A 15,947-nucleotide genomic window follows, 5' to 3' on the forward strand; every position below is an offset into this window, starting at 1 on the left:
TTAGATCCATCCCACTCTCTTAACCCACGTCTCCATCTGATTATTAAACTTTAGACTAATTATAATGTAGGCCTAGCCTATAATCACACCAGGACAGAGGAAGAAATTGTTTAAGAAGTAGTGGCATAACCAAAAACATTATAGTGCCTAATTTATTTATTTCAAATAAGAAGGGATGTATTTCCATAAAAAAATAAAAACATTTAATTAACGATAAATAAATGTAATAAAACCACTTTAACCTTATTGGCTGCTGACGAACCAATCGGCAGCCCCTACTACAACCCTTCCGTACATTCACGCTGAGTGTGATTTTCTGCACATAGCGGAGCACGGTAAGTGACTTCAAATCTTTTCCGGTGTCGAAATATGCATTTAGTATGTGATAGTTGAGGCCTAAACACAGGTTGTTCTGCATATCGCTTTGAAAACAAAAGGGCTTAATTTTTTGTACGTGAAATGATTATAACTAATTCGGGTAAGAGAGCTAGGCTAACTAACCCGAGTCCGAGTAGCTATTATCGGCTAATAACTAGTTCGCCATTAGAGCAACTTCTACTGTTTTTTTCATCAGTATTGAACTAGGGTCACTGTCTTGCAAAAGCTAAATATGAGAGTACATACACGGGGTGTAAACGTCCAACAAAATAATTTAACTACAGTAACGGGCTCGGTTGTTTTTCCACGCCTTTGGATCTGCTAACTCCTAGCCTCCCTGTCCTAGCCGCTAGCGCCGGGCTGTAAAGGGAGGCTAACATTCACCAACACGGGTTTATTAATACCAGGCGAGCCGACGGCCTGATCAGACGGGATCGATCATAACTAGACGTAGCACGACACGTCCCTGGCGAAGGACTGTCCACCGCGTCGTGGCTCCAATAACCAGCCTTGTTTTGGACTTGATGGGGGATTTATTTGTGGTAAAACGTTAGCATGTGGAGCCCGATGTCGTCTAGGTGTGTAATGCTGGGGTACCGAGCCGAGGGGTTCACGCCTGAAAGGCGTTAACACACCTAGACGACATCAGCTCCAACGAGGAGCCACAGTTAGGGCAACGTTTGGGCTGGAGTCAGCACGACGCATTTCCACGGTTCCCCTCACGTTATAACTTCTAGAGCCGCTGCGTCGGGTGTGTGTCGGTTGTTTGAGCTCACAGCCCCACCCTTCCTCTAGGAAGCGGCGGATAAAGCCCCACATAAACACTAGTATAACTTAGTTGGGTGATATTGAGATCATAACTCTTGCTCGCACAGTGCGATACAAATGGGCAGAATTAAAATCATGTTGGATTTATGTCTACTATGAAGTTATTTCAAACTATTATCGTGTTTGGGGAAGCCACTGCGCAAAGCAGAGCTGAAGCTGAGTTGTGGCCTGTTACTTTGTCGACAGTAGAAAATATTGGCGCAGCAATTATCGAGAGATTTTCACAATACTTAGTTGAAGGCCTTTATTTGAACGCGTTTCCTTTAATTAGCCCTAATGGCATAATTATCCCAGAAGACGGTGTATACTTATTTGCCGTTTTTCTATTCTGATCCAAAAAAAATCAAGCTGCCTTTATATAAACGCCTATCTTTAAAAAAAAAAAAATGGTAAAGATCATGAAACCAGATGTTGTAGGACAATCATAACTTGCCACATCGATACATGTGTGATATTCCACACTTTAAACACTGCATTACAAATCTAATCTCTAAATCGAGTTATCTTTTTAAAGGAAATGCAGTGTGTAAAGTTATTACTCTGACTGTTCTTCCTGTTTGAAAACAGTTCTTGTTTCCTGTGGGAATTCGTTTGGAGAAGCCTAGCTTGTTGGGTCTCAGCACGGCTCAGCACCTGCCCTCAATATCAGCCTGCTACAAGGTCTGCTGGACCCTCCTTGCCAGATGTAGAGGGAGCTGTCATCGACAGCAGCTGTGTACACGGTAGGTCTTTTCTCGTAAGTGATTAAACGCAAGCTTAGCATATTAAGTTATTCAAAGCTATTTAGCACCTGTTGAACTTGATTGTTGTTTCTTACTATTATGTTTTACTACCTGATATGAAAACTTCAATTTTGTAGTATGCAGTTGAATGCTATGCAAAGAGACCGCTCATATTAATTAATGCTTTCCCATGTTGTGGCATTTATATTTATGATTTTACACGAAAAATGTCATATTGCTCTTTTTATTCCTGTTATAAAAGCCCTATAAGTATCGCCAGATGATTCATTAAACTGAGGTGCATCATATCTCTTGCCATCATTCTAACATGGTGGCTGATGCTGTCTCCTCTGATCTCTGGTTCAGTGTTTGTCTGACACTCTTGAGTGGGGGGTGGTCATTACAATGGCCCTTTGTAGAATGCCTCATGTGTCCGTCTTTCATTGTGGGCTTCTGCGTGTGCTTCATTCGTCGTAGTTAGAATTGCAAATGCTGGTTGAGTGTGACAGAGTGTTTTTTTGTATTGTGTGGCCCAGTGTTCGACAAAGGTCCCACAGTAATGATTCAAGTCTGTGATCGGCAAACCCGGTATGATTAGTAGATTCAAAGAGCCTCTTTAATGATATTTCTCTGCGCACACGCCCACCCCCTTTGACATTTTTGAATCAAAGTGGCCTCATATTAGCATGATATATGCCTTGTGCTGCCTTTCCAGAGCAGTGGTTGCTTTTGTTAGCATAGGGTTAGGTTTTTGTAGTTTTGTGTCTTGTGCTACTATATTTTGGGAACATGTTTTGGTTAATTTTAGGAGAATATCACTTTAAAGATGCACTATTTGAAGCTAATTGGACTATTTCGGTGTACCATCAAATGGGATTCTCATTTCATTCTGGCGGTTGACAACAGGGCATTCATCGCATCCAGAACATCTGAGACACTGTACTGTGCCTTGGCTACACAGCTGGCTTTTTGATGCTTACCACCACTATACTAAAGGTCCTTGTTTTTTTTTTTACTTCAAAATCAATACACAATCAGTTCAAGTAGCTGTGGTAAGAGGCAAAGCGGCTCATGGGAAATGTATTTTTTTCTGCGATTGCAATCTTCTAAATATTCTCGTGAGCCTTTAAACATGATATGGAAATAACCCAGCCTAAAAGAACCTAAAAATACAGGTTATAAACATTTAAATGTATGTTATGTCTGCATTTATCATCTAGATGTTAATTAAACGATAGTTCAATTATATCACTCTACTTATTTTGGAAAAAGAAGGTGTGTGTGTGTGTGTGTGTGTGTGTGTGTGTGTGTGTGTGTGTGTGTGTGTGTGTGTGTGTGTGTGTGTGTGTGTGTGTGTGTGTGTGTGTGTGTGTGTGTGTGTGTGTGTGTGTGTGTGTGTGTGTGTGTGTGTGTTCTGATAGTTATTTCTGGTGCTGTGAGTCTTTACCTGGTGACTTAGCAGAGAGCTGTGACTGTGCTGGAGGAAGTGCCCCCTCACTTCCTACTTCTCCTTTTCTTGATTCTTGTGCGATGTGATCTTGGGGCGCAGCACGAGCCCCACCTTCTCAGACAGCTGACGTCCCCGGAGAGTGGGTGGGGGACGGAGCTCATTCTTCTGGCTGAGAGGGAGAGTTGAATCTGCTGATGTCAGTCGGCCGCGCTTTACTGCTCGGTCATAATTGCCGTGCTTGAAAGGATTCGCGATACCATTTGCTAGTGTGGAACCGAAACCCGCAATGTGGTTTTGCTTCTTGCATAGATTGTTTCTTGTTTGTATTACTATGTATTAAGTACAAAAGTTGCTGATAGCGATTTGTAAACTAACCAACAGTTCACTTATTTTTGTTGTGCGCCTGCAGTTCCTTGCGCGGTCTAGTGAAGTAGCCTTACCATGCGGGAATACAAGCTAGTGGTCCTGGGGTCAGGAGGCGTGGGGAAGTCAGCACTGGTGAGTACAGGCCAGGCCTTCCACTCCCAACAGGCCCGCTTTCATTTGGTCATTTATAATTTAGGCCATATTAAAGTCATTATAATTGACCTGTCACTACAAATCATTTATTCGATTTTTGATAGAGTTGAGTTTGCATTCGTGTGAAACATATGTGGCTGATTCACACATCATTTACATTCTCTTTATACTTTCCCATATGCTACAAATGAAGGCTTCAAATTGTAAGTTTTATTCTAATTGACAGTATTTGTCTTTGTCCCTTCCAGACAGTTCAATTTGTGCAAGGCATTTTTGTGGAGAAGTATGACCCCACAATAGAGGACTCCTACAGAAAGGTACGGACGCCCGCTTTTCCTCCTGCATAGTCACTCCCCTGGTCCATGGTGCCACGTGTATCACATTTCCCCTCTCCTCTCCTCCCCACAGCAAGTGGAGGTGGATGGACAGCAATGCATGCTGGAGATCCTTGACACGGCCGGAACTGTAAGTTTAGAGGCGCCCCCGGCAGCAGGGTGTTGGCGGGCCGGGCTCAGGTGGGGGCTTTGGTGACGGTGTCTCTCTCTCCCCCGGTCCTCCAGGAACAGTTCACGGCCATGAGGGACCTCTACATGAAGAACGGCCAGGGCTTCGCTCTGGTCTACTCCATCACGGCACAGTCGACGTTCAACGACCTGCAGGACCTGCGGGAGCAGATCCTCAGAGTCAAGGACACCGAGGATGTGAGTGGTCCGGAGTGTGAGCCCATGGAAACGCACTCAAAGAAACGGACTGATATGGTTACCGACGTTGGCAACAAAGCCCTACACAGGCTCATAAAGTGTAGGCCTTTGTGGACATTAGCTCGCCACACCAAGCGCCATTCACTGATATTCATGTTTAAGACGTCAAGAGTTTCACTGGCTAATGGCCTTGCCTGTGTTATTGGAATCCTGGTTCATGTGTGATTATCACCTGACCGTTGCCTTGGTGAGTTCAATGCCCAAGTCACTTGAAATGCTCAATCAGGGAAGATAATGGCAAGACCTGAAAGGATTTCCAGTTATAGTTGATGTTCTGTGCTTGTTTTACAGCATGCAAGGGTCAGTCAGAAAATCAACATGTAGGGTAATGCCAGAGAGACCGTCAGTTACATAACCTGATTTTAAATGGGCAACCTAGGCAACAAGCCTTTTAAAATGGGTGCCGCGGTCCAACTTCACAATGTTGGGAGAGGATATCTCCACCTGCCCCCACGTCCCCAGACTCGAGGCTCATGAACGAACACCAGTGCAAGACCAGCTGAGCGCAGCAATATATTTTGAGTCGAGCAAATGTATTCTATTTGTCAATGACAAGATACGGCTATTCCCACACTGTAAGTTGATCAGGTATTGGATAAGACGTCTTTAAATCCTTCTGGGCGCAAGGCGGTCTCCATCTTTCAAATGCAACTCTTCGTTGTTACAGTAATGTAGCACAGCTCTGGTCATGGAGTTTATTCAAAGAAGACAAGTCTTTTTTAGTACTGGTTACGAAGAGAACGCTCTCGTGGATCCAGTTTGTTTGCTTGCTTCTGTGGCGGCAGCACACTGTATTTGTGTGCTAGATTGTTTCATATCTGGCACACTGGGCGATTCTTAGAATAGTGAATCATAACACAGAGGCCATAACCAAAACAAATGTTCTGACCCGGAACAGAAGTTTTAGAGGAGAACAAGCTGGCTGTGGCATTGTTGTCAGAGAAGCCGGTATTTCCACTTAGCATTTGGCCTTAAACCCTGATGACGTATCATGGTCATTAAAGGATTTAGTACACTACAGGTTTACAAATATAGCATATATGTTCAAATAGCTTTGTTAACATGAAGCGGCTCTGGTTTCTCATTGATCTCCGTTCCTCTCTACTTCATGTAAGTTTACTCTGTGGGTGTGGGCGGGCGACGTAGCAACCGAATGGAAATGGAGTTGCCTTTATTAGATGCAATCGGCCACATTCACTCTGGCTCACATCCTCTGCTGCCCCAGAGGCATGAGCTACTCCATGCTGAGTGGCGTTATTTATTCATAGACGCCTGCCTGGTGACTGTGCAGTTAGTATTTGGTGTCAGGCGTGTATAAATACGTTCCCCCAAAGCGTGAATAGGAAATACAGTTTGACCTCACTGGATGCTAATTGTGTATCCATGGTTACACTGTATTCACTAGCAGTGTTCTATTAAAAGGCTTCATCTCAACACTGAATATTAACCAGAGTTTAATATTAATTAGTGTAATATACTGAATCCATTTCTTGCCAATGTTCCTCACTAATGATCGACTAGTTGGGTTGATTGGCCATGTATAACTGAATGAGCCAACATGAGGTGATACGCCTTATAAAATGTTTATCACATATTTAAGTGGCAACCCTGAAGCTTTTTGTTTCAATAAATGTCTAATTCCTTATCTTTTCCTGTGTTGGGTTACATTGAGTCAATGGCCCCCTGATGGAAGCCTTTGCATTTTTTGTACCATGAATGTTACAAACTAGTTGTCCTTGGAGACTTACCCACCAGGTGTTCAAATCTCAAGCGGCGCAGGTAATGACGTGTCACCACCCAGCAGCAGTGGCTCCGTCAGAGAAGAGCACACACGCGCTCTTCAACCCACTCGTGTGTAGCGGGGAACTACGCCATAAGAACAAAATGGAGGTCTTCGAGATGGCAACTTGATGTCTAACATAACAAGGCAATCGTGTCTAACTGAGAAGTGCTTGTGTTGAACCAGGTTCCCATGATCCTGGTGGGCAACAAGTGCGACCTGGAGGACGAGCGCGTGGTGGGGAAGGAGCAGGGGCAGAACCTCGCCCGCCAGTGGAACAACTGTGCCTTTTTAGAGACCTCAGCTAAATCAAAGATCAACGTAAACGAGGTGGGTGCCAGTGCCAAGTATGACCCCATCAGCTGTTCAATATCAATGCATTTCTATAGATCTACATGAGACATTGTCTGAGCTCTTTCTCCTGTGTTGTAGATTTTCTATGACCTGGTGCGACAGATCAATAGAAAAACGCCGATGGAAAAGAAGAAGGCCAAGAAGAAGTCCAACTGCACGCTGCTGTAAGAGGCCGGTGAGCCACAGCGCTAAGCCAGGTGAGGATCTCGACGACAACAAGCCTATAATCAGTTCATAGAATCAGTACATACACTCGTTTTGAGTCATCCACGCTTCAGCAGAAGACTGAATAATTAATAGATATTGGAAGTCCATACCGGGGGGGGGGGTCATCCTTTTTGGGAAAGTAATTCAATGAAATGGCCACTGGAAGGTTGATTGATGGATTAGGTTTAATGCCAGGGATGGTTAGGGGTATTTGAATGCGAGCCAGTTGGAATAAGGGGACCGGTGCAGTGTTTGCTTTTGGCCCGCTACAAGCAGGCCCGTTTGTCTGGCATTAATAAATAACCAGCGGACAGCGAAAGCCTCAGCAGAACTTGGCCCAACATGCCTCCATCCGACATGGGATATAGGGCGATATATTTTAATTATTTGTATGCACCATGTTTCAGTAAAGTTCAGATCAAAGATTTGCAACAAAACCGCTTTGAAATGGTTTAAAAATGTTGATTTAAACGTGGTAAACTTCTGACGAAAAGCAACAGCTTCAGATGCTCCGGCACTATCCAGTTCACACCGCTGCGATTATGCCATGTTTTAAAACCCTTTATTTGGGCTGTATGCGCACATAAAGCCTAATCTAGCGTACAGTTCCATCTGCTGTTGAAGCCGTGTAACAGCACTCGGTGTTTGAAGAGCGTTGCCCGGTTACAAACTGCGGTGTGCTGAAGAAGAGTGATTACGACCTTAAATGGGCTTTTAGGAAATTGTTGCCATTCTGCTTGGGTCTTTGGTGTATTAAAATGTCAGCTGTTTGCTGCTACTTGATCCAAGTTAATCACTCGTCTCCTCACAGAAGAGCCAAAAATGGCTTGACAAACCACTCCTTATGCTTCTGCATTCTCGCACGTAGCACAGCGTTGCATATTCACCAGGATTTGTCCCTCTGTGCAGATCCCTGTAATGATTAGCTGTTGCCCATTCGGATGGTGCCAGCATTCCAAGCCCACTCTGGATCCCATCGACAACGGCTGACAGAGAACCACTTCACCACTCTGGAGAGGAGACGGCACATTATTTTAAGATTTTCTTCTCTCTTTTTAATGGTGAAGAGCCCCCCCCCCCCCCCCCCCCCCCCAAACACGTAATTCATCATTGTTGGCCTTGGTTGATGACAACTGTTATCTTTCTTTTCAACGGTCTTATCTTTTAACAAAATGTCAGGTTTCAAGGAAAGACCATATAATATATGGAGACTAAAGTGTTTTATGAAAGTAACACAACTGTTTTTTTTTTGGCATATTGTGACTATGTTTGCAAAAGGAATCATGTACGTGGGCCGTCTTATGCCTTCTTCTGCACTCACCGTGTCAACAACATGCATTGTGGTCCATAGGTTTCATACTGCTAGGAAGTGTCTTCGTGAGATCGCATCTCTCCTATAAGTGACTTTGTTTTATATTGAAAGCTGCCAGGCTTTCATATTTCCCATAATATATTCTAATTCCATTTTTGCATAATGAAGCTAAGGAAATTAGTATTTTATAGACTGATGGGTGAAATTACGCTTTTTTTTTTCTGTCTTGAAGCTGAAATTATATTGTACTAACTCTAATAATTCTTCTTGTGTTACCCTGTCACACATGATTTTCCAGCTTTTATGAATGATTAAATTTTAGTACATTTTCATTGTTTTCGTCTTGGTCTATCTTTAATTAGGATATATAATTATGATATTCATTGGGCCAATGATGTCAAAAGGCACTGGCCTACCTGGTATTGAACAACAGCTTTGCTGGTGATGGACTTTGTTCAGTATAAAACTGCTTTTTTATTAAGTATGATAAAGAAATAAAGTGATCTATCAAAGCTACTTTGATTAAGCTTGTATCAGTTAACTTAAGGGCTATGATACATAGCATGAATGACTGGCTAATTAAAGCAAGATGCTTGTAGATGGACAGATATCCAGGCCTGTTAACCCTGTACCAAATTATTGAACTTCCTGCTTGTTTTCTAATGAGGCCCAAACATGATTTGTTATTTCAGAATCATTTCCAATTACTGAAATGAGGGTTATCCAGTTCCAAACAATTTTAGACTTCTTTGGTACCAGTTTATTAGGCCACTATTCAGTTTATTAATGTGTGGTTCTTGATATCACCTATAGGTGTCAGCATCATTTACTTTCCGTGCAGTATTTATGAAAGATTTGAAAATAAATTCATCTTTTTCATTCTGGGACAAACCAATTTACATCTTTTTTTTTTTTTTTTAATATATTACAAAAAATATGCCATTAATTAACAGTGCTAGTCTTTTTTTAACCAGCGGTCAGAACTGCTCTATTTTTCATGAAATAGTAATGACTAATATTCTGCTATGGGGGTGCAGCGGAGGTAACGGTCCTCCAATCCTCTCACCTATACCTCGCCCTCTTCATCCTCCCATCCTCCCTCTCTCCCTCCCTCACACGCATGCATAGACACAGGCTACATGACCCCCTCCCCCTTCCATCATTTTCCCATCTCTCTTACTCACTCTCATCTCTACAACAAACATGGCCGCTAAATCTGACGGTGCACCCGTTTCATTGCGAAACGAAAGCCCACCCGAGTGCCCCTCCAGCCTGGACCAACGCTCGCCGCAGTGCCGTCCCGCCGAGAAGCGCTACTCCCTCCTGGACTGCTGCTGGACGCTGTGCGCCCTTTTGGTCTTTTTCTCGGACGGGGCCTCAGACCTGTGGCTGGCCGCGGATTACTACTTAAGGGAAAACTATTGGTGGTTTGCGTTGACTCTAGTCTTTGTGATAGTCCCCTCGGTGGTCGTGCAGGTGTTGAGCTTCAGATGGTTCGCCTACGATTATGCGGAGACCACCGAGAGCGGCACGGCTGCCGCGGTGGTCGCAGCGACGGGCACGGAGAACAATTTCAGCACCAAGGACAGCGATCAGCGGGGCGCTGGCCGCGCTGCTGCGGTCGGGGGGCTGCCTGCTGCGGGCACAGGGGGAGGTGCCCACGGTTGCTGCAGAGTCTTTATGTGGATCTTTCAAGCCATCATTCACATATTTCAGCTTGCACAGGTCTGGAGGTAAGAATGTGACGATATAAACGGGTGTAAGCAGACACACTAGCCTATAGCCTACTCGCGCTCTCTGCTCATATCTGTATCTGTTCCTCGATCTGTGCATGCATGCGGGATATGATTAGTCTTTGCATTCTTCCAAGCCCAGCTACATTTCATGTGGGTATGTGTTAATGAAACATGCATAGGACTTCACATGTCGAAGTGTATTGTACATTTTTTGACGTCTCGCGGCTGAAGAAGTGGCTCCACCCCATTCATGCGCTTCTAGGTCAATAATCTCCTGGGGAAAATCGTCAACTCATCCACAGAAATGCCAATATAGTCAAATCTCCTCCCTCTAGACTCTAAATTATTGTGAAATAGTCCTCCTCTGAGTAAATCGTTTTCATGTTTAGGAGTGGTACTGCTGCAGTATCTATATATGTAGACCAATTCTCGTGGCTTAATTCCAAGGGTTTTAAGCATTCCTAATATTATTAACTTATTTGTTTTTTGGGTCTTCTATGTTCGGCTCTGAGCTCAACACTAAAACTCAACCCTAAAAAATGTCCCAACTTGTGCTGAGCGAGACCATGAAGCAATGGGTGTACAGGTCCCCCTCCGCTCCCACATGGTTCGGTAGTTCTAGGTCTGTGGGTCAGCTGCTCGGTTAGAGATGGCAAGGCAGTCCTCCATTCTTGGATGCTCTGATTGGCTCTGGCAGATCTGTGCTGCTGCCAGCCAGGAGGAGGCTTCCAGCTGAACTACGGTGGGAGGAAGGTTAGACGAATAATCTTTACAGACAGACACTGTGATGATAAAGGAATCAGAGGGGAATCAATTATACAAGCTATCTCTAGGCCACATCTCTCGCCCATTATCCCTCTCTCCCTCACAGTTTCTCTTCCTGCCTCTTCAACACTATTTATTGATTTCTTGGCTTCTTCCTGAGACGTTTGCTGTGTGTGTGTGTGTGTGTGTGTGTGTGTGTGTGTGTGTGTGTGTGTGTGTGTGTGTGTGTGTGTGTGTGTGTGTGTGTGTGTGTGTGTGTGTGTGTGTGTGTGTGTGTGTGTGTGTGTGTGTGTGCGTGCGTGCGTGTGTGTATGTGTGTGAGTGTATTTGTGTGTGCGTAAGCCAGGAGTACATTATACCGATGTGGTAAAGCAGAATTACCGGTAATACCATTAAAGCTGTTGTGCGTTCTCTGTTAATTGTCGCTGCTCTCAGGGCGGCGGGTGTGTGTCTTAAGAGGATTACCTCCTGTGTGCATCCTCAGCCGTAAACTCAGGAACTATCTGACAGCGATACGCAATCAGCGGAATTAGGATCTTTGAAGGGTTGGGCACTATAGTATCTGCAGTAGCTCAGGAGGTAGAGTGGGTTGATTGGTATCCGAAAGGTTGCTAGTACGATCCTCCAGTGTTGAGGTTTCCCTGAGCAATACCACTCGCCCTGACCACTCCTCACTGGTTGACTCGGCTGTGAATGTGTGAATGAATGGTTGTAAGTTGCTTTTCATCAAGGCGTCAGCAAAATCGAAGAAGTAAATTGTCCCTGCATCCTCTCCTGCAGATAATAATAGCCGTACTGTACGGGCTGGCACATAGTGTGTGGATGTATGATGTCCCGCAGGACAATTTGTGTAACAGGAAACCAGAACAAATGAGGGTTACACAAACCCTAGCACGGTTCAGCGATCCCTTTCACACTGGCTCCATCGTCCCCTTGTGCGCGAGGCTCCTTCTGGAGATGCACACGCTACTTAGTGGGTTTCATCCTCTTTTCATGAGAGCAGCGAAAAATAAAAAAATAAAACAGCCCCTTGGAAGCCAAATGGGATGTTTCTCCACAGGGGACGAACCCGAAGAACGTCATCAGCTTAGAGAACCACAGCACTGGCACGGTTATTGGTTTTTTAAATATTCACGATAAACCAATACATGCAACACATTTCGGGAGCATTACAGAAAATTGCAAGAGGCGCATTTCAACTCTTTTTACTCTTTAGGTTAATTTTCATTAAGGCTGACCGATCGCAGTGAATCTCTAGTGAACCACCTCTGAACATGCATCCCCTCTCCTCCCCCCCTCTCCTCCCCCCCTCTCCTCCCCCTCTCCCCCTCCCCCTTCCCCCATAGGTACGTCCACGCCTTGTATCTGGGTGTGCAGAGCCGTTGGCGCGGCGACCACGAGCGCCACCACTTCTACTGGAGCATGATGTTCCAGAGCGCTGATATCAGCATGCTGCGTCTGCTGGAATCCTTCCTCAAAAGTGCCCCTCAGCTTGTTCTGCAGCTCAGCATTATGGTCCAGGCCCGCCAGGTCCTGCCCCTCCAGGGTAAGTCCCCCCATGCTGGGGTCCCGCCCCACTGCAGCCCTCAGCACCATGACACCGGTCCAAGTGGCCCCTTTAGCCACAGGAAACACCGTGGGGGAAACTGTTTACACACGGAGCGCCGAAGACATCAACGTCACGTTTTGGCAGACGATTACCAACTACTTTTTTTACAGTAAAAATAAGCATTGATATCACTTCCTCAAACGTCTATTGCTCACATAGAGGGCGATTAGTCACTTGTCTTGGACTCAATAGGGCGCCTGCTGAGTACTGAAAATGTGTCACTTGGTCTCGCTGGGCTCCATGGTTAAGATAATACCCGGTCGCCATTTTCTTTGGAGGACATTGTTCAGTTGAGTTCTTTTGTCTTTCTGAAAGTAATGATATAATCAGAATGGCCAGTTGTTCGCGTTGTAGAGTGTGGCGCAGTCACGATACGGCATTACTTCATGGTATTCTTCCCCCTGGTTTCTTCCGTTCTAATCACCCTCATTTCCCTTCGTCTCTCCTTCCAACCTAATTTGTTTCCTCTCTCTCTCTCTCTCTCCCACTCCATCCCACTCTTTCCCTCTCACTTCCTCTCTCGCTCTCCTCTGTCCCCAGGGCTCTCTGCCTCCGCCTCTCTGATATCTCTGTCATGGATGATTGCCTCCTATCAGAAGGTCCTGAGGGACTCCCGAGACGACAAGCTCCCCATGACCTACAAGGCAGTCATCATCCAAATCCTCTGGCACCTGTTCACCATCGGCGCGCGGACCATGGCCTTCGCGCTGTTCGCCTCCGTGTTCCAGCTCTACTTTGGCATCTTCATCGTGGCCCACTGGTGCATCATGACCTTCTGGATCATCCAGGGTGAGACAGACTTCTGCATGTCCAAGTGGGAGGAGATAATCTACAACATGATGGTGGGCATCGTGTACATCTTCTGCTGGTTCAGCGTGAGGGAGGGGCGCACGCGCTGCCGCATGCTCATCTACAGCCTGACAGTGTTTGTGGAGAACGTGGCCCTCACCACCCTGTGGTACCTGTACCGCGGCCAGCACACCTCCGACTTCTCCGCCGTGGCGCTGGTGTGCGTGGTGGCCAGCAGCTACGCCCTGGGCACCTTTTTCATGTGCGTGTACTACGGCCTGCTGCACCCTGATGGCCCCGCCTCCGGCTGGGGCCACGGCGTGGAGAAGGAGCGCCTGGATGACGAGCCCCTGGCGTCCCCGGCCTCCACCCTGCCCCCCGACGTGGTGGCCAGCCCCCCCAGGACCCTGCCAAGGACTAAGGACCGCGAGCAGGGGGCCGGGGGGTCGGCCGACGTCTTTCAGGTGCGGGCGACCCGGGGGGCTCAGGCCTCGCTGCCGCGCCTCACCCCCAGGACTGAGGGCCCGGTGATCCGGATAGACCTCCCCAGGAAAAAGTACCCGGCCTGGGACGCCCACTTCATCGACCGCAGGCTGCGCAAGACCATCCTGGCGCTGGAGAGCGCCGCTCCGGTGACACCCAGGATCCAGTACCGCTGTCTGGGCACGGCCAAAGAGGTGATGGAGTACGAGACCACCGTGTGACCCGCCGGGGACGCGGCGACGCAGGGGTTTCTGTGTGACGAGGTACCAGGGAGAGACTATGCCTGCGGCTGCCGGCCGAGGCTCTGAGAGGTAGACTGAGCAGACGTCAAGGTCCGTACCGAGGCTACTGCAGTCTGTGCCGCCCGGCACTGGAGGCAGAGGTAGACAGAGAGGGGGAGGTTGTTCATCCGCATAAAGTCACAGCCCTGTGATGCCATCCAATAAAGGGTGATTTATATTCCTGTCTGGCTCTCAGGTCATGCTATGTTACAAAACAACATGGTGGTCGACCCGAAGGAGAGTTGGCAGCCGGTGGTGTTGAGGTAAGCAGTGTGCCGCAGAGCTAATGAGTAATGAAATGACGGATAAGAGATGCATAAAAAAAAAAGGTGCTAGAATATGTCCTTTGAAGGGAGGCACTTTTAGAGAGAAGTATTCAACGTGTATGAGTATATAGGCCAGATAACAGAGAAATACCGGTTGGTGTTGTGGTTGTGGTCAAACCGAGAAATCACATGCTCTACATCCCTGCATCGTTCCCATAGCTGGGATAGTGGAACAGGTCACTCATGTTGAATACATCTCGCTAATATCCACTTCAATTCATAGGTCAGTGGTAAGGCAAATTAACTATATTGAATGTAAAAGTTTGAAATGTGATCGTGACAACACAGAGAATTGTCATGTCGGTTTGACAGCAGATATTGCAATGGTTCTATTAATTTTCCTTCTTTAGGCTAGAAAGAACCGAGATGTGTATGTTTACGGGCCAACCTGGTTGTTGTTTCTGTTGCGCCATGCCAACCAAGCCATTTGATTAGTACACTGTGTTATTTGCATCTCAGTGGTTACCATTGCATACTGCTTCCCTTTTTTCACAGCAAAAGCAAAAGAATGGGCAACCGTTTCCATGTGAACACATGTGTGTATGTGTGGGATCCAACTGTATGTTAAAGGGGGTAGAGACATGGGCAGTTCTATCTTTAACTGTGCGTCCACATGTTTTTTTTCTAAAAAAAATGTTTAAAAAAGAATATTGGCTGCACACCCCCCAGAAAAAGCATTTATATTATTGATGATAAAGGCATGTGCTACTTGTTGAATCAGGGTGTTGGATTGATGTTCTGTAGAGTAGTCAGAGAGGGAGATGTTTGTTCATGTCGCTGTGCCTGTATTAAATATGCCGTGAGCTGAAACGCTCAGTTGGTGCATATATAATACGGATGTACGGAACAGGACTTAGTGAGTGTTTTGTCATGTGCATTTCTATGAACCTGTGTCATTTAAACGTAACAGATTTAAATGACTAGCCTACTGTTCGGACATTGTGTTCCCCAAGGTACCACTGAAAAAGGAATGGCTCCACCTCAAAGCACCCCATCAGTGTCACACTAACAAAGCCATGGGTTATGAACAATGGTGCTAAGCGTCCGATCCCTCGCTGTAACAATGAGACTACGTACAGTGTTCTGGACAAGAGTTTGGCTGTACCTCAGATACCTACTATTCACGTTTCTAAAATCAAAGCCTTAAACTGGTTGTTGTCTCGCTCACAGCAGCCGCAAAAAATGAACTAAACGGTGGAAGGACACTTTCATGATGATGATGATGTTGTTGTTGTTGCAAAAATAAATAAATAAATAAAAAAGAGCTGTGTGTCTAAATTGGCTTGACTGTTTATTCACCCTGTCATAGATTAGACACTATTGTTTAACCTAATAACCCCCTCAGCACTGTTTCAATCCTGAACCAAAACAATATGTACGTCATTCACCTCCATGACTGTAAAAAGGAAAATATGTTTTTCCATTCAGATTTTGTCCAAGGTGGGTCCCTCTCCATTGGAAAATGACACATTTCCCTACTGGGCAATATTTGGATCATTCAATTGGTTAGACTTGGACATCTTACCTTAAAATGTGCTTATACAGGCCCATGGTACAATTTACATTTATATTATATAGCACATTGAACATTTCCCTTTCAATTCATTTGGCTAATAATGTCAATGTCGAGCACGAATTTTATCAGTT

At 45.7% G+C, this 15,947-nt stretch overlaps 2 protein-coding genes across 3 annotated transcripts; both read left to right on the top strand.

Annotated features, from left to right (window-relative positions):
- Positions 1-249: 249 nt before the first annotated feature.
- On the top strand, positions 250-9,143 carry LOC130381017 (ras-related protein Rap-1b). Of its 2 annotated transcripts, XM_056588441.1 has the most exons (9): positions 250-335; positions 1,774-1,928; positions 3,788-3,876; positions 4,146-4,214; positions 4,306-4,362; positions 4,458-4,598; positions 6,625-6,768; positions 6,871-6,989; positions 7,909-9,136. In XM_056588441.1, the coding sequence occupies exons 3-8, from the start codon at positions 3,820-3,822 to the stop codon at positions 6,958-6,960; spliced, it is 558 nt and encodes a 185-aa protein (XP_056444416.1). In that variant the 5' UTR covers positions 250-335; positions 1,774-1,928; positions 3,788-3,819; the 3' UTR covers positions 6,961-6,989; positions 7,909-9,136. The 2 variants fall into 2 exon arrangements, with proteins under 2 accessions (XP_056444416.1, XP_056444424.1); XM_056588449.1 differs by lacking the exons at positions 250-335; positions 1,774-1,928 and having other exon boundaries at positions 3,814-3,876; positions 7,909-9,143.
- Positions 9,144-9,437: 294 nt separating this feature from the next.
- Positions 9,438-13,914, top strand: xkr7a (XK related 7a). The gene is made up of 3 exons (XM_056601786.1): positions 9,438-10,044; positions 12,159-12,346; positions 12,947-13,914. Exons 1-3 carry the CDS (start codon positions 9,515-9,517, stop codon positions 13,912-13,914), a joined length of 1,686 nt encoding a protein of 561 aa, XP_056457761.1. The 5' UTR covers positions 9,438-9,514.
- Positions 13,915-15,947: the final 2,033 nt, after the last annotated feature.

Source organism: Gadus chalcogrammus, chromosome 1 (genome assembly GCF_026213295.1).
Source record: "Gadus chalcogrammus isolate NIFS_2021 chromosome 1, NIFS_Gcha_1.0, whole genome shotgun sequence".
NCBI lineage: Eukaryota > Metazoa > Chordata > Actinopteri > Gadiformes > Gadidae > Gadus > Gadus chalcogrammus.